The sequence below is a fragment of the Quercus robur genome, chromosome 5 (genome assembly GCF_932294415.1).
Source record: "Quercus robur chromosome 5, dhQueRobu3.1, whole genome shotgun sequence".
Classification (NCBI taxonomy): Eukaryota; Viridiplantae; Streptophyta; class Magnoliopsida; order Fagales; family Fagaceae; genus Quercus; species Quercus robur.
In genome coordinates this window covers 52,418,001-52,436,420 of record NC_065538.1, presented here as the reverse complement: position 1 = coordinate 52,436,420, position 18,420 = coordinate 52,418,001, and the positions used below count along the sequence as shown (strand labels likewise).

General features: G+C 35.0%; 1 protein-coding gene and 1 pseudogene across 1 annotated transcript; one reads left to right on the top strand and one right to left on the bottom strand.

The window, feature by feature from the left end:
* Positions 1 to 1,423: 1,423 nt before the first annotated feature.
* LOC126728342 (FT-interacting protein 3-like) lies at positions 1,424 to 3,779 on the bottom strand. Its single transcript, XM_050434183.1, has one exon. The coding sequence runs from the start codon at positions 3,777 to 3,779 to the stop codon at positions 1,599 to 1,601; it is 2,181 nt and encodes a 726-aa protein (XP_050290140.1). The 3' UTR covers positions 1,424 to 1,598.
* Positions 3,780 to 15,720: 11,941 nt separating this feature from the next.
* Positions 15,721 to 17,656, top strand: LOC126728341 (pentatricopeptide repeat-containing protein At3g54980, mitochondrial-like; annotated as a pseudogene).
* Positions 17,657 to 18,420: the final 764 nt, after the last annotated feature.

Here is an 18,420-nt window from a genome sequence, read left to right as displayed (position 1 = left end):
AACCCTGTTATCTGTTCAAGTAACATTAGTTAGTTTCTCAACTCAAGAGGTTTGACCATGTACAAAAAAACACTTCTTCCAAGACCATTAATGAGGACACTCATCTATTTTATATTTACATGAAGTCACTACTACAAAGGTTTCAACTTCAGAATTGGATTAAGCTGGAGTCCCTGGAAAAGATATTAGTTTGGTGTAGTTCACATAAGCCAACAACAATAACATCTTATATTAAGTCATTTGATAAGCAGGAAGATGCTTTTGCCAAGGATTAAACAAGAATCAATTTTCATACCTTTGCAAGCTGGGCATGAGGGAACATTACAGCGTCAAGAGAGTTATGTATCAGTGAGGAAGTCTTCTATTTCTACATTAGGTAATGAGGTTTAGAGAGATGCCCAGCCACTTTCTGTGGGAGACATTCTCATTCTACAATTTCCTTTCTTACAATTCCTTAAACGGTAATTAGATACAAATTTCTCTACCCATCTTTAGAAGTAAAGAGAGGTAGACAATTTGGAAGAGTTCTAGCGACAAAAAACACATAAGTCATTTTTCTGTGATGCACGTATTGTGCCAATGCCTTGCACAGGCTAATAATAGATAGGAACAAAGTGGGGAAAATGTGGAAGCTACTATCAATTTACTACAAAAGGCTTACAAACAGTCATGGAAATAAATATGATTTGGCAAAGCATTAACAGTAGAGTAAAAAATTTGTAAGTCTTATGCAGTCAAATTTGTAATATCCCTAGGAAAAATTAGGACACGCAACAATCATCAGATGGAAGTCTGATGAAAGTTAAAATGAGAGGTAACTGAATCTCTTGTCAAACCAGCCTCCGGACCAACAAAATATGATCTTATTGTAACTATTTATTCAGCAAGGTTGACTTTCCAACACAAGGCCACCTCTCAATGCAAAAATGTCAACTCACTCTCCTCATCCTCACAGGAGCTAGAGCTGATGTCCTTGCTATAGCTAATGTCCTAGTAACTTCATCTAGGATTAGTAAATATGCAAAGTAATAAAAAGCGATAGAATGAGAAAATTGCTTCTGGCATTATCAAACAAATTGAAGAAGATGCTGAGGCAGTAAAAGCACTAATAGGTCACATTTTTGAAGTCATGATTTTATACTACTAAGTGTGAATTCTAAAGATGTGCATTTATAAGAAAAACCAAGCATTCATAAATGACATACAGGTTTAGACAGAGTCCACACAAAAAACTGATATCAAAAGATTATTTAAAAAATGGTTCATAATTATACCATCCTAAGGCAACTATCTGTAAATTTAACAAGCAAAGAAAAACTTTAAAAGAGAATATCTTAAAAGTAGTCAGCACCAAAATCATTTAAGACATAGGCATTGCATAGTCTGTTATCCTACTCACTAACCAAGTATTCATTATCGTGCCTTCCAGCTTCAGCTCTGCTCCCATTGTCACAACATATAAAAAGCTTGCTGGTAAGGCACTCTTTAGTTTATAAAAGAAAAATGCCCCTGTACTAGAGTAAAAACAAATAAAATCCAAGGGACATCAGAATTCAGAGAGGCTAATAGCTTCCTAGAGTTCAGCAATATTCCCAATCTCAAAACATGCTATCGGTTCTTGTAGGCATCCTATCCAAAAAGTTCTTCAGATATGAAATGGAAATAATACGGTGTATTGGGAGCCTTACCACAAGAAGCACCATAAGAAAGACCATAAACCACCGGCAACCAATGGCATATGTTATGCAAAATGCAGCCACACATAAGAATACAAACACCACAAAAAACACGGATGAACCTAGACCATCCCGCCAGCTCAACAAAGACTCCACCCTTTCCCCTAGAGTTGCCAATTCACCAAGAGCTGTCTGCATCCTCCCAATGACCCTCAGTTGATCGTATCTACTGTTAATAACTATGCCAGTCAATTTGATATGCACATCAGGAGGAAGTCTTGGCCTCTTTCTGTATCGCCAAAGCCAAGCCCCAACAAGGCCTAAAAATATGATAGGTAATAGCATATTTGGAAAGAGAATCGCAAGTAGCAGACTGGCATAAACAAAAATCATTGTAAATCTCCAATTGCGTATATTCTCAAACCAATCAAGAAAACTGATGACAACCATTCTGACCCTATCATAATTGGCTATGGCTTTTTGTAGGCTCCATGTTTCTACACTGACATCTAGCATATAGCTAATGACCTCTTTTCTTAATGGTGGCTCATCACGGGTCAAGCTCAACACAATCAAAGAAGCTGCTTCATTCTTCAATTTATCTAGCTTGAATTCAGACAACGTACTAGAGCACTGCATCTTGGGAAGTAAGGGTTGTGAATATGTACGAAGCCTATTAATAAGAGATGTAGAAGAAGAAAGCCTCACTGCCAACTGAATTTCACCCATCTTCTTTACCTTAGAATATCGTGTGACTGCAAGTGGATAAGAAAATGTATAAACATGATTCACTTCCAAGGTAGATAGCCGAATCCTTATCTTCCCAATCTGTTGATGAAGTGCCTCAGGTCCTCCATGCAAGTGACAATTATCAAACACTGCAATGCAAAGGACAGTATATAGTTCATAGACAAGCCAACTAAATTGCTCATTCCACTGTGGAGCAACACTGTCAAGAATCGTCCTTGTACGCACCCACCTTGACCCGTATTTAGCCACACAATAAGCATCTGTTCGATTCTCTATCAGCTTCATTACCCGCAAACCAGCCGCATTCAAGATTCCCAAATGTAAAACCCCAATACTAGGTATCCCTGAATTTGCAGTTGGCCTGAAATCACTGCTGTAATGGATCGACTCATCAAAAACGTGACATCCACCCTCCAAGGAGATCCCCATATGAAACTTCCCAACCATTCCTTCAGGCCCCACAAGATTATACCAATCACTAACAATAGGTGTGTCATCCTCTCTCTTCTGCACATTTTCTAGGGGAACTGTGCACCTCCCAATAATTACACTTCTCTCCCCATTAGGTTGCACCTTTACTGTCAAAACTAATGATCCATCCAAGGGCTCAGCCACAACAAATAGAATAATCTCATCCCACTTAGGATTCACCTTATTTGACACCTTAGTTTTCTTGGCGACATCTCCAAGTGTGGCCTTCACATAAATTTTTGCGCCATTCCCATTGTTACCTCTAAGCACTGCTTCATTCACACTAACTCTAAGATAACAAAGAATTGGTGAATGGTATTGTCTTGAACGGGTAAAAGGAATGCAACACATATCAACAGCTGAATCCGAATGCCAAGAACTAGCAAATTCTGCATCGGCTTGAGTCCCCATCCAGTAGGTTAGATTAACCTCCATATTTGTATTCCTATTGTTTCTATCCTTTAACACATACCAACAAGGTGCATATGAAGTACCAACTGAATCCCGCCGAATAGCATCGGAGATCAACAAAGAAAATTTCCCAATGGTGATGGCAGCCCCATCCTTCAGAAGGATCTCAATTTCTTCATCACTGTTAATTTGTTCTTCCTTGAAGGCAAAAGTTTCAGCACAGTCTAAGCTTGACTTGAGATATTTGGTGGCAACCTTGTATCTCCCAACCTTCACTACCACATAGGGATTCACCACCACTTGAGGATTAGCAATGTATGGACCATCAAATGCTATAAAACCTCTTGCATTGAAAACCTTGACAAACAAAAAGTCCATTTGTTCGACTATATCCAATGCAGTTCCAGGCAGCATGGAACCATTCGCGGCAGGAATGTTGGGGGTGGTCTCCTTTATAGCAAAATCCTCCATAGTTAGAACTGCAAAAAAATTTCAAAACCAACACATTGAAACTATTAAATTGGATTTAGGTAAAAAGGAAAAGACACACTATATCAAAGCCCTATACAACAAGTAATTATGATTGATGTAATGCATGATATTCAAGTTCTAAGGGTGACTAAATATGATTTTTCCAACAAACAATTTGCGTGCTATGTAACTATGTTCCTATCAGTACAGATCAAATGAAAGTTCATAATTAATCACAATAACCCCACTTATACCCTTTTGTTTTGCTATCTATTGGAATACTGTCCCCCTTTTCCTACTGATTGCCCATGGAGTATGAGACATGTCCTTACACTAGTTTAAATTTTAAAAGAAGTTAAACTTAAACAGATTCAGAATCACACACCAAAATCTAATGCCAATTAAGTTTCAAGTGATGTATTAGCAAAAACAAAATAAGTTTTTTTACAAAGAAGCACACTGCATGTGAAGCAGAGATGCCTCAAAGAAATTATGACCACATGGACATTACCAGCACCATTCACATGAAGCTCGTCACTGCTAAATTTGGAATGCTAACAACATAACTAGAGATGAAGTTTGGGATATTCTCTGCTTCATAATCAGCATTTATTAAGATAACTGCATCAGGATATATATATATATATATATATAGGGCACAAAATTGTGAAAAACCATAGAGACACAATTTTTTGAAAAGTCAAAATTAATTCAGCAGAAACTCTAGATAATAGCCAGATTTAAAAACTTTGGTTCCCAACAAACAACAACAGAACTTTTACATACTCTGGAAAGTACTCAAGTTAATATGGATGCTGCCTAAATGGAAGTGTTTAGGGCAAGCTATTACATTAGTAATTAAGTAGTGAGGTGGAATACTTAGGTAATATCATCACAGGCCAAGGAGCAAAGGCTGATCCCAAATAACTACTGCTATTCAGCAATGGCCTGCCCCAAAATCTGTTGAAGCATTAAGGGGTTTTCTTGAATTAACAGGATATTATAGAAAATTCATTAAGAATTATGGATTGATAGCACAACATTTAACTGTCCTGTTAAAAAAAGATTCTTTCCATTGTGATGCCAAGACTCAAGAAGCCTTTGAACAACTCAAACAAGCAGTGGCTAGTCCATCAGTCCTAGCTTTACCTAACTTCTCAAAACCTTTCATTAACCACATGACCGCACTCAGGAATATACTAGAGAAATACTAACAAATATTAATGAAAATATGTACAAGGATTATACCCAGAGTGATTCGATTCCTTATAAAAAGCCTAAAACCAGCATTATAAACTTTAACTACAGGAGCCTATTATTATTTATCACAAAACAAGGAGAGGGTTCTTATTTATAGTGGGTTCATGCCATTTCCAGGAACCTTGGTGTTTACACTTTCAGAGGTTCAACTCTTCCCGCCGAAACAAACTCATCTCCTCCTAATTGGGTTCAGTCAGACCTCATTGTTTATCAAATGGGTCTCTCTTGGTTCCTCAGTTTTCTACCAAAACCATCCAAAAGACTACACTCTAAATCTGCAGAGAACCCAGCTGCAGAACTCATCATCAGCCTCCTTTTCAGGATATGAATCTGCTATTTGATAACAATCTTCATCTCCGTAATCTAAATCTGCTATTTACTGATCAATATTCCTCTCCATGTGTATTACTATGACCCTAAATTTTGAAGGTTGTATAATATCTATTTTTTTCACTGGTATAGAATGTTAAATGCAACCAATATCTCTTTGTTGTGTCCTGGCTATTTAGAAAGTGAACCTTAGTCAAATTTATATCAGTCATAACTGCAGATACTATTTGTGTTTTGGTGGGAGGGGGATTCAATGGTACATCTGCAGTGCTAGAGCTCTCCGTCTCATTAATAGGTAGCCCTGCCCTCAAACCAGTGATTTCACTTAACAGAAACAGTTAATTCTCAGGAAACAAGGGTTTAGAAGGCCCTGGAAATCTCATAAGGCATCACTGTGGTAGTCAGATTTCTGGTTACACTTGAAAATTTTGGTAGTAGTGCAGCAGTGGAACTTGGGGACCAAGTCGATGGTTAAAAAAAAGGTAAACAAGCAGTAGGTGCAATGGCTTCCCTTGGCTGTATTCTGGTACAAACTGGCCACAAAGTAGAAGCTTTTGAGCAATAGAGAACAAGGTTTGGCTCAACTAAAGGCTAACAAACATAGGATAGGAGTGACAGGTCTTTTGTCATAGGGATTGGGTGATCTGAAGTTACAGCCTCATTAAAAAAAAAAAGTCTTTAGCTTTCAGGTTTTTCAAACTTACATTAGGCATTCAAATCAGTCATGTGTTTTCCTATGATACTTCACATAGATTTCATACTTTGAAACAACAAAAGTTAGACAAACATTGATATAAAAAAGCAGTCAAATTTTATTCAACACAAAAGATTATGAGTAACGCCCATAAAGCCACAACCAGCAGATGACACAAATAAAATAAAATATAATCTTCAACCCAGAAACATTTTAGCAACGCAAGCTACAACTAAACACACAAACTAAATCCCGATACCACAAATCAGCTACTAAACATAACCAGAGCGAATGTTGGAGACGTAGACGATACCTGCGAGAGTGTGCAAACACCCAAAGAGAGAGAAACCACGAGAGAACCCAGCAACCGAGAGAGAGCTCAGAGGAAAACGATGGAGATGAACCAAAAGCAAAAACCGAGAGAGAGAGAGAGAGAGAGAGAGAGAGAAATCGTACAGAAATTAGACAGTGACTTCGTTCTCTCCGTTCAGAATGAGAGAAACAGAGCAAAGAAATGGAGGGAACTTTTTGCTTACTGTTTTTGCACTGTTCAGTGTTTACCGATGATGTTTTAACATTTTTGGTAAATTTTCATCCACCACTTACACCTGAAATTTTAATATTTTTGGAAATTTTTTTTATAAAAAGTAGAAACTTTATTCGTTTAATAAATATATTCAAATACTTTGCTATTGCCTAAAAAAAAAAAAAGGTACCTTTGTTAGTAATAACAAATAACTTTTTAGTAATTAAATTGCAATCAAAATGTACCAAAGTTCTAATAATTATGTAATATTAAAGGCTTATTATATGTGTATATTGTTATTATGTTATAAAGTTAGTGATTCAATAAATAAAAAATAGTAAATTTAGTGATTGTTCAACCATTGGGTTAAGTAACTCTTATTGTATTATTTATGTATGGATGAGTATAGTAGTGTGAGTCAATAATTAATACAATTCGTGTGTAATCTAGTTTATATGCATATGTTTAACTAAAAACAGTCACAATTACACGTTTCAAATTATACATTTTTTAAAAAATGTGTTTAAATTATATATAGTATTAACTTACATTTTTTCTAAACCATACATTTCTAAAATATATAAGTTTCTTGATATATATATAATTGGATTTATATTCTTCGATTTTTGCACTCAATAATTCACTTGTCACAAAAATTAAAAAAAAAAAAGATTAACACGTGGTGTAAAATTGGACTCTAGTTGAAATCAAATTTAGAATCTAATTGAATTAGATCTCTTCAATTTTACACTCAATAATTTATTTGGCACAAAAATTAAAAATTAGATAGGGCACATGGCGCAAAATTGAGAATCCAATATAAATCTAATTGGATTTTTTCTAAGTTTTGGCTTTTAATATATATATATATATATATGCCAATGAGATAAGTTTTGTCATTTAATTTAAAATATTTTTATAAAAACAATCTACATAAAAATAAATATGTTATATAAATTTAACTTTGTTAAACTGGTCACATTACGCAGATTGACAACTAATAATGAAATATCATGTAGCAATTTAACTTTGTAATATTTCATTTTTTTAACGGTAATGTGATATATTCAAAAAACTTTAAATTAAATTTTATCTAATTTAAGTTTTTAAATAACCTCCATATTATGGAACAGCCACTGATTGGCAACATATATATATTAGAATGTAGTTTCTTGGATTTTAAATGCATTATAACTAATATTACATAATAATGGCACGTCGTAACTAGCTTTATATTAGTTTATCATTTTATTTTATAGAACTAGCTTTTTATATCAGTATTTGTACAATTTGACTCATTATGTTGGTAATTTAATAGATCTACGTCTCTCTATTAGCAACTGGATAGGAAGGGCAGTTTCGACATTTAGTCGTGTGGTAGTAATCCGTGGGCTTAGCCACATATAATGTCATATATTTGGGTCAGTAAGGCTTGGACTTCAAGCGGAAGTGTGGGAACCATGAGCCAATGTTCACGCCTCGCGGTCACATGTCTTGAACCAAAGCTTGCGTCTGTACTCTGTAGTTGTACTCTTGTCTTGTGTACCAACCAAGCAAATTACAAGAAGGGAAATGGCAGATACTATAGAGTACGAGGTCTTAGGCGAAAATGGGTAATTACCCATAAAAAACAAACTATCTAGTTAGTAGGGTCCGTTTACAAATTATATATATTTTTAGCAACTCGAGTTTCAAAGACTCAATTTTGGGCCCCTAAATCGACCCTCTAAGCCTCGATTTTCATGGGTTGTTCCTGTCTGATGTGGCAGTTTGTCCAGATGGCGTCTACATGGAAATCGAGTCTTAGAGACTCGATTTCCAACCCAAAAATAAAATATTAATGACCCAAAATGCAACCCAAAATGCAGAAACAGCGGAAAAAAAGGCAGAAAGAAAGAAAGAAAAAAAAGAAAGAGAAGAAGAAGAAGAAGGAAAGGTGACACAGGCCGCGCGCGACAGATCTAGGCCGATGACCCAGGTCGCCGCGCGACCCAGGTCGCACCGTGCGACCCAGGTCGCGGTGCGATCTGGGTTTTTTTTTTTTTTTTTTTTTCTTTCTTCTCTTCGCGGTGCGATCTGGGTTTTTTTTTTTTTCTTTTTTCTTTCTTCTCTGATGAACACATTCTTCTCTGGTTTTTTTTTTTTTTTTTTTTTTTTTTTTTCCTGATGAACGCGTTGTTGTGGTTTTCCTGCTGCCCTTGTGGTTTTTTTTGTTTTTGTTTTAAATGTAAATCGAGTATTTGAAACTCGATTTTCATGTAGACGCCACGTGGAAGAAGTGCCACATCAGACAGGAACAACCCATGAAAATCGAGCCTTAGACGCTCGATTTAGGGGCCCAAAATCGAGTCTTTAAGACTCGAGTTGCTAAAATTATATATAGTTTGTAAACGGATCCTACTAACTAAATAGTTTGTTTTTTTATGGGTAATTACCCATTTTCGCCGAGGTCTTAGGAAGGATAGTGTAAGGAACTTTTTGCTAACCGTTTTAGGGGTGGGGCACATGCAAATGCGCGAATTCAAGCACTGTTCCGTGTTTACGGCTGAAACTTTGGGGCCCACTCGCTGTAAACATTTTTAGTCAATTTCTAGCTGTAAAATAGCGGCATCTTTTCATTAAGAAAAAAGTACTTTGTCAGTAATAAAATTTCAAATTACAATTACTTTTTAGTAATCAAAATTGCAATCGAAATCTATCAAGGTTTTAATATTTATGAAATACGATAGTTTTATTACATGTGTGTATTGTTAATATACTATAATAGTTTTTTTTGTTGTTGTAAAGTTAGTGATTCAATAAATAAAGAATAGTATTTTTCTTTTTTTGAGAAACAATAAATAAAGAATAGTAAATTTAGTAATTGTTTAACCATTTGATTAGTCCATTAGACTCTTAGTGTATTATTTATGAATAGAAAACCTTCTCAAAAAAAAAAAAAATGTATGGATGAGTGTGGCAATGTGTGTCAATAATTAATATAATGTCAATTTGTTAAGTTTTGCCATTTTGGTCACTCCACAGGTATAAGTGTCTGTGGAGTGTGGGGGGTAAGGGTCGGGATTCAAGTCTCTAGGAGGGAGTTTCACACACATATACACATAGATTAGGCTAGAGTAAAATTTTTATCTTGTATAAAAAAAAAAGTTTTGCCATTTAATTTAAAATAAGAACAATAACAAATAGATAATGATTAATGACAACAATATAAAAATAAAAATGTTATATAAATTTAGTAAAATAAAATGGTTACACCTACGTAGATTGACGATAGATAATGATAACTTATAATGAATTATCATGTAAGTATTTTGAAATATGAAAGCTCATAGGAGAAAATGATAATACTTCTTTTTTTTAGGTCGATAACTCAATATATTCAAGTTATATTTTTATTAAATTTTTTAATTTATTTTCTTGACCACCTCCCTAAAAATATTATGGAGCAGCCATTGTTTGGCAAGTTGCTTGGATTTTTAATTTTTTGAGAAGGAAGTTGCTTGGATCTTAAATGCGTTATAACTAATTACATAATAATGGCACTCTATAACTAGCTTTATATTAGTTTTGGGGTAGTACAATTCAACCTTGTTTCTATATTGATTCACCCTTGTTTCTATATTGGTCTACAAATATGTATGAGACATACCACTCATACTAGCTAATACAGTACAAAATCACTCCCTAATTAGTTTCATCACTATCAATAAGTGAATTGTGTGTACATAAATAATGCAGTGAAATATCTACAAAAAATAAAACACATTTGTTTAAAAAAAAAGTAACATTGAATCCACGAGGAAATATGTTTCAAGAATCCACACACACACACAAAAAAAAAAAAAACCTCATGATAAGCTTTGCAATTTTATTGATTTAATAATTGAATTCCTTAGAAGTCACGATATATATATATGCTTAAATAGTGAAAGAAAACCTAGGGCGGCTAGGAAAACGCCCATCAAAACCCTAATTTACGTTAATCAGAAAATTAGGCGGCAAAATTAAGATAATGGTGGGCACTTGTGTTACTACTAAAACTTTTAAGATTCCATTTGGATTGGCTAATGTGATGACCCGCTTTTTTTTTACACCCTTTTGGAGATCCTCATTGGAAATGATGAGTTGATTGTTGAGAGTTACAACACTTTCGATCCTAAATTTTATGGCCAATATTGATTTTAATCTAATCATAAATTTAAGCACAATTGTTTAAGTAATTATACCAATTTACCTTAACATGCATGGGTAAACATTAATTCAATAGCAACCAAGAAAAACCAATCACCCATAAGAACACTAAAGTATTTATGAAGAATACCACCAAAGTACTAGGCATAAAAAAAAAAAACTCTCAGTGGCATCATAGTACCAAATGATCCACTAGAGAGTTATAATACATCTTACGTACAAAGCCCTCCAAGCTATGAAGTAACAATGTACTCAAGCCTTCCAAGCTTCTACTCACAACCAACTCCTCGAGTCCTTTGTCTTCTCTAGTCACCAAATTCACAATTGAGATCCAACTGCTATCTCTAAGTCTCCTTGAAAATTCTAGGATGCTCTAATGATTCCCAAGCTTCAGTCAAAGAACTTTTAAGATTTCAAGTGTGTGATGGTCTTAATCACTTGTCATGATATATGGAAATTTCAGAGGGAGAAGGTAGAGAGAACGTGAAGGTATTTTCTCTAGGATATTTGGTCTCTTTCCAATTCTTCAATATATAGAGTTTTTTTTTTTGCTTCGAAAGTCATGAGAAATGAGGGTTTAAAAGAGAGGTTGAGAGCTAGTACTGTATAGCAATTCGTAACTAAATTCTCTCAAGTTATAGATTTTTCAATCAAGATAGAGTTGTAAAAATGAAAGGGGAATTGCTACCTTAGCTGGATTTAAAAATGTGAACTCTCCTAATAGTTTCCTAACCCTCTGACTTTCACTTGTGTGAGATTCTATAACTTGCAATTTCAAATTTTCAGTTTCTAACTGTCGGGGGCGAAAAATTTTTTCTTCTGACTAATAAGATTTATGTTGGGTTGGGGGGTTTAAACCGAAATTTGACGATGGGCTTAATGCACAACCCAAAGATATTGGTGAAGATCCAAGGAATCCACTATATTTTATGCCTTGGGCCTAGATTGGAACTGACAAGAGTAGCCCATAAACAATCCCTACAGCGGACACGTTAGCACAGTTAAAAAGCATACTGCAAGAAATAACCTAGCAGTAAAGTGTTTTTGCAGAAAACATCTCAGCGGTAAGGTGTTTCTACAAAAAATAGCCTAGCGATAAAGTAAGATAAAACATGATAAACCTCTAGCTGTTAGCTACTTCACAAACTAAGGAAAATATCTACATTTTTAGACTCATCATCTGTTAGCTCTGGAGAGGAGTCTTCTAATACAATATGAGGGAAAAATTCTATAGTAACAGTTACATCATAACCATTGATAGAAAAAGAATAAGTAAATATCATGGGTTCCATTATGACAAATAATAAGGAAAACTTAGTGTGAGATGAAGGGAGAGAGAGAGAGAGAGAGAGAGAGAGAGAGAGAGAGAGAGAGATCCCAGCTAGTGCAACAAGATCATTATGGTGCCATGGCATGCTCATGAATATAGTGAGTAATGAGGGATATTTCAGGTCGTATGAGTAGTGAGAGAGAACGTGCACAATAAAACTGCTGGGGCTTTCTACTGGGGGTAAGTAAGTGTTTATGAGTAGAGATATGATGAGTGTTTTTAAGCTAGTAGCTGGGGAACTTAGTTTCTAGGCTTGGAACTAAGAACTCCATCTTTTTTTTTTTTTTTTTTTTTTTTTTTTTTTTTTTTTTTTTTCAGAGCTTAAAGGAGACTTAAAACAGAGAAGTTAAGAAAAAGTCTTTCCTTGTGTATGTCTTAGTGTATCTTGGTCTCCTTAGTGTGTTGTTTAAGCATTAATGGAGAGTTCCATTTATATCTGGGTTTTTAGGGGGTGATTAGCAAATAATTTCTGCTAAATCTTTCCCAATTCTCAGAAAATCCTTAGAGAATCGTTCTTGGGATTTTAGCTAATAGTGGTAAGCTCAGCTTTTAGAAGGTTGTTGCTATTTTGGGTAATAACAGTTGGGATTCTAACTTAGTATTGAATGTTGATTCGCCTTGACTGATGGGATTAGAGCATGCTTAAGGCTATTGATCTTGGTTATGCTGCAACTAGAATCAGAGCTCCTTAGGGCATATTAGATCACCCCAAGCCAGGTGTGAACCTTGGAGCCCTTGCTGGGAACTCTATTGAGATCCCCTTGGTGCCCTCCAAACCACATTTCCCTAAGTTTCCTTATTTGGGGTTCATGTGCTTGGTCCATGAACCAGAGAATACACATTTTTAGAATGAAAATGAGCTGATTTCATGTTGTTTCAGGAGCTTTAATGGTCTGATCATGGCTGCTCTTGATTTTTGACCGGCTGGGTTGGAGAAGAAAGAAGTGACAGCTGGCTGAAGCTTCCCAGCTTTCTGTCACATCCCTTTCAGCTTTGTGTCAAATGAGAAATGATGGGATTTCAGCTTGTGAAAGAAGGATTCAACCCTTGAGGGACATGTGTCCTCTTCTGATCTGATTGGACAAGTTGGGACCTAATGGGAAGGGGCTCCAGCTGTTCAGTTGTTGCTGAAATTTGGCTGGTCAACTCACGTGACCTCCAGTAGCTGGGATTTGTGTGTGGGTTGGGCTGGCTCAGCTGGGCTTTGTAGTTGAGCTCCTTTGGGTTTGGTTATCACTAAAAAATGAAGAGTTTTGCCATGGGTGATATTCATGGACTTTTGTAGTTAGTTGATTATGGAAAAAATAGGCATAGTTTCCATAAATTTTGTGAAAGAGATATTTTTTGAGAGATGAGTAATTTATATTTCCCATGAGTTAGGGACTTAGTATATGTAAAGCAAGTGTTGAAATAATACTTGATTTTGTAAATATGTGCCAAAATATTATTTGGGCTTTATAAAATAGTTGCCAAATTAATACTTGGGCTTTATAAAATGGGTGCCAAATTAACATTTGGGCTTTGAGCATAAAGTAATTGTTTTTGCCAAAATAATATTTTGGGTTTTGTAAAATAGTTGCCAAAATAGATTTGGGCTTTTGTAGGAATAGTTGCCAAATTATTATTTGGGCTTTTAGAGATGGTTGCCAAATTAGTATTTGGGCTTTGTAGGATTTTGTAAAAATATTGCCGTGTAGCAACGGACTTAGTAGAAGTGTCGTATCGTAACGGGCTTTAGAGGTGCCGCATCATAGTGGGCTTTGAAAATGCCGCATCGTAGCAGGCTTTGTAAAGGTGTCGTGTTGCAACGGGCTTTGGATGTGCCCTGTAGCAACGGGTTTTGTAAAGATGCCGTGTAGTAACGGGCTTTGGAGGTGCCGCATCATAGCGGGCTTTGAAGATGCCACATCGTAGCGAGATTTAGAGGTGCTGTGTAGCAATGGGCTTTGTAAAGATGTCGTGTAGCAACGGACTTTGTAAAGATGTCGTGTAGCAACAGGCTTTGGAGAGGGTTTTGTTGGGCTTTTTGGATTTTCCCACAAGGTAAGTGCTTTTGGGCTTTTTATAGAGATGGTATAATTTTGTGACTCAATATGGTAGCAATATGGTGAGTATTTTTGTGAAAGCCCAAGTTGGATAATATGTGGGCTATAATGGGTAATATTCGTGAGAGAGCCCAAGGCAATTTATGGGCTTGTGTATGGAGTATTTGTGAAGGCTTAATAACATGGAGAATATTTGAGTAATATATATTGGGAATATTTATGTGAGCTCAAAATAATTTATGGGTTTGTGTGGGTATTTTTGTGAGTGGGCTAATGAAATTAAGGCCGAAAAAATTTGTACCTCAACACTAACATCTAAAGCCCATTACAAAATCAAACCCCAACACTACATTGATTACAATGTAAAATTAACATTCAAAATTACACCCAAACTTGTCATGGGATTTGTCACTAACCTAAAGATCCTTACAATTGTGATTGCATATGGACTCACAACTTATTTCATTATAGAAAAATAAGAAAACCTTCATGAAATACTCTTTATTGAATGATTTGAATATTACATCACATGGAAAATAAAGTGAAAAATTTCATGGCTTTAGTCCTATATATATAATCTAAGAAAACAAAAATTTTACAATGGTTTGGTCCTAGTTACAATCTAGTATAAAGAAAGGTACTTTTGAATCTTATCCAGTTATCCTGTGCTCCACTTCTTCATCTTTTATTTTTGTTTTCTGATTTTGTGTGCTTACTTTTCTCTCTCTCTTTTATTTATTTATTTTTAATTTTTTAAATGACTTTGTTAAAATGGTAGTATTGCATTTGCATTTGCCTTTGTCTTGCATTTTGGTTTTGTTTTCTAAGATATCAGACCATAGAGCAGTGTACATCAACAAAATTTTTAGACATGGGTTGGTATTTATTGCATTAGGTGGGAGTTTTGGACCCTTTTTCACCGTTTTCAAATTTTCACCCCTATTTATGTGTTTTTTTTTATACCGTGTATAATAATAATAAACATATTATTATTATTATTTCCTTAAATGAAGTATACCAATACAGCTTTAGAAATGGGTTTGGACCAAGATTGGATTAGAATATAAATACAAAACGCTTTTAATCGAAAATGAGTTTCTAACTTTAACAAAATATATTCCCCCTCAAAAAAAAAAAAAAAAAAAACTTAAACAAAATATATAAGTTTATAAATTTTGTAATGCACAATGACAATATACAAATTACTAATTTACTAGTGTATAGGTGTAAAAATATTAAAGTATTATTTATAAGTTATTAATAATGTAAACCGTCTTTTGTAGGATATATATAATTTCTAATCATATAAGTTTAATGTATCTAAGTTTTGTAAGTTTAAAAATGAAAATTAATCAATTTAATTATCTCAAATATAGTTTATTTATTAATCATTAGCATACATTTACGAAGAGATAAAAAATTGCACTCGTGATACTTAATTACTTTACACTAGCCTATAAACCGTGGCATGCACAAACACTTCTCTCGCAAAATTGTAAATTTATAGTTATGTTAGATCAAATAGAATTGCTTTCAAAAAAAAAAAAAAAAAAAAAAAAAAAAAAAAATTGAAGATACTGTGCATTGTTATAACTCCTTTGGTGCCGTATATGATATATCAATATTCTTTTGAGTGCATTAGTTAGGAGAAACATGTTTGGTGAAGTGCAAGAATTGCATAATAAGATGGTATATATGTAAAGGAATTTGTGGTGATTGCTATATGGTGCATGCGTTGATGCGTGCGTGTTTGAGGAGTATTTAAGAGAGGCCAAGGCTATAGGGATTGAACTTGATGCAGAAGCTTATAGTATTGTAAAATTTGTTATTCAAGCTCTTTGTAAGAAACCCAATTTTGAGTTTGTCTCTTGTGTTATTGAAGGAAATGATAGAAATGGGATGGATTCCTTCGATGGTACGTATACTTGTATTATTGGGGCTTGTCATATGTGAAGCATGGGAATATGGTACAGGCATTGAGGCCTAAGGTTGAGATGATTAGCTGTGGCCTGTGGGAAGTCAATGAATTTGGTTGTGGCGAAAAATTTGATAAAGAAATATTGCGTGCTAGGCAATTTGGATAGTGCTTTGGATTTGTTGAATAAGATTGGTGAGGATGGGCTTTCACCAAACAAGCTTATTCAGTTTTGATTGAATGGTTCAGTAAGAATGGGAGCATGGAAAAGGCCTATGAGCTTTACACCCAAAATGAAAGAAAAGGGTATCCAGCCTAGTGACTTAAGTTGCTTCTTGAAATCTCGAATTCTTGATCACTGGAAACTGCATTCAAGGTGTTTGACGAGGCAGTTGAATGTGGTCTTGCTAATATTTTTATATATAATAATCTTTTGTTATGGCTCTCTGGAAAGGGCAAGGTAAGTGAGGCTCAAGGTACGTGGAAAAAAATATGCTTACCAAGGGTGTGATACATAGTGTAGTGTCTTACAACAATATGATACTTGGTCACTGCAGAAAGGGGGATATGGATGTTGCAAATAGCTTATTTTTGGGGATGATGGAAAAGAGCTTATATCCTAATGTGATCATGTAATCTGTTTTGATGGGTGGGTAATTCAAGAAAGGTGACACTGAATGCGCCTTTGATGTGTTTGACCAAATGATAAGTGTAAATATTGTTCTCACATACTTCACATTTAAGTATTTAACACTATTATCAATGGCTTGTGCAAAGTTGGCCACACATCTGAGGCAAATCGCAAAGGTGATGTTGAAGAACTTTGTTGAGAGGGTTTTTTTTTTTTTTTTTTTTTTTTTCTTCGTCTTTTTGACTTACAATAGCATTATAGATGGATTGGTCTAGGAGGGTGCCATCAATTCTGCATTGGCCATTTATAGAGGCATGTGTGAAAGTGGAATTCCCCCTATGTGGTCACTTACACCAGCTAGATTAATGGGTTTTGCAAAAGCAATAATCTTGCTTGGAAAATGCTGAATAATAAGATGAAAAGCAAGGGTCTTGAATTGGATGTTACAGCATATTGCACGTACTGATGGGTTTTTGCAAAAAGCGAGACATGGAAACTGCACGTGAACTTTTTTCTTAACTTCTTGAAGTCTGTTTGTCTCCAAATGCAGTTGCGTACAATAGTATGATTTGCAAACGTATACAATATTGATCGATGGATTGTTAAAAGATGGTAAATTGCCACTTGCATCAGATCTTTACTTGGAGATGCTTTCAAAGGGTATTGTGCCAGACATTATTACATATATGGTTCTAATAAATGGCCCGTGTAACGAAGGATAGCTAAAAAATGCATGCAAAATTTTGGAAGACGTGGCTAGGAAGAGCATGAATCCTAGAGTTTTTTCATTTTATAATACCTTGATTGCTGGACACTTCATGTAGGGGAACCTGCAAGAAGCTTTTAGACTACTTGATGAGATGCTTGACAGAGGTCATGTACCTGATGAGATTACTTATGATATTCTTGTAATGGGAAAGCAAAGGCAGTAAATACTCCCGCTGAAGTCTCATAAGTGTAAATAACTGATTGGAACCTCAACTGGAATTGTTTGAAGTCTCATAAGTGTAAATAACTGATTGGAACCTCGACTGGAATCGTTTGAGCAACTCAGGAATCTTTGGAGGGATGGGTCCCTTGAGTCCACTTGCATGCATCTCTTCAATATTCAAATTTGAATGAGAATAACTACTATAATATATACACAATATTTAGACTTATCTACCATTAAAACTCAAAAAGCATTTGAGATATTTTTGAACCGAACAAGGATCTCACAATCTTGTCAGTTGTTTCCAATATTAATTCTGTATGAAATCGGGTATAATTCCCCTTAAGTTGTTATCATTTATCCTACTGCATTGTGTAATAAAATAATTTTGATCAGGTAAAGTTTGTATTTATGCTTTAAAGGAGAGGTAAATAAAAAGAGGTGGATATTTATGCTTTAAAGAGAGGCAAATATATAAAAAGAGGAGGATATAACAAATTCTCTCAAATCTGTTAGGTTTCTCAACCTAGTCAAAGCCATCGGCAAGTACCCTGTCAAATTATTGGAGGAGAGCATCCGGAAATTAGAACATTGAAGCAATGAACCACCAAAATCCTTCAGAAATGTGTTGATGGTGAAAAGAAAAAGAATTGTAGAACACCAAAATGAAATGTCTCACAAAGTTTGCAAGTTGATCAAATCCCCAAGCTTAGAGGAACAATGTAAGGGAATTGGTTTTTGGTTTGCTTCAGGGCCTGTTTGAAAAGGGGAAAAAAACCAAAATGAAA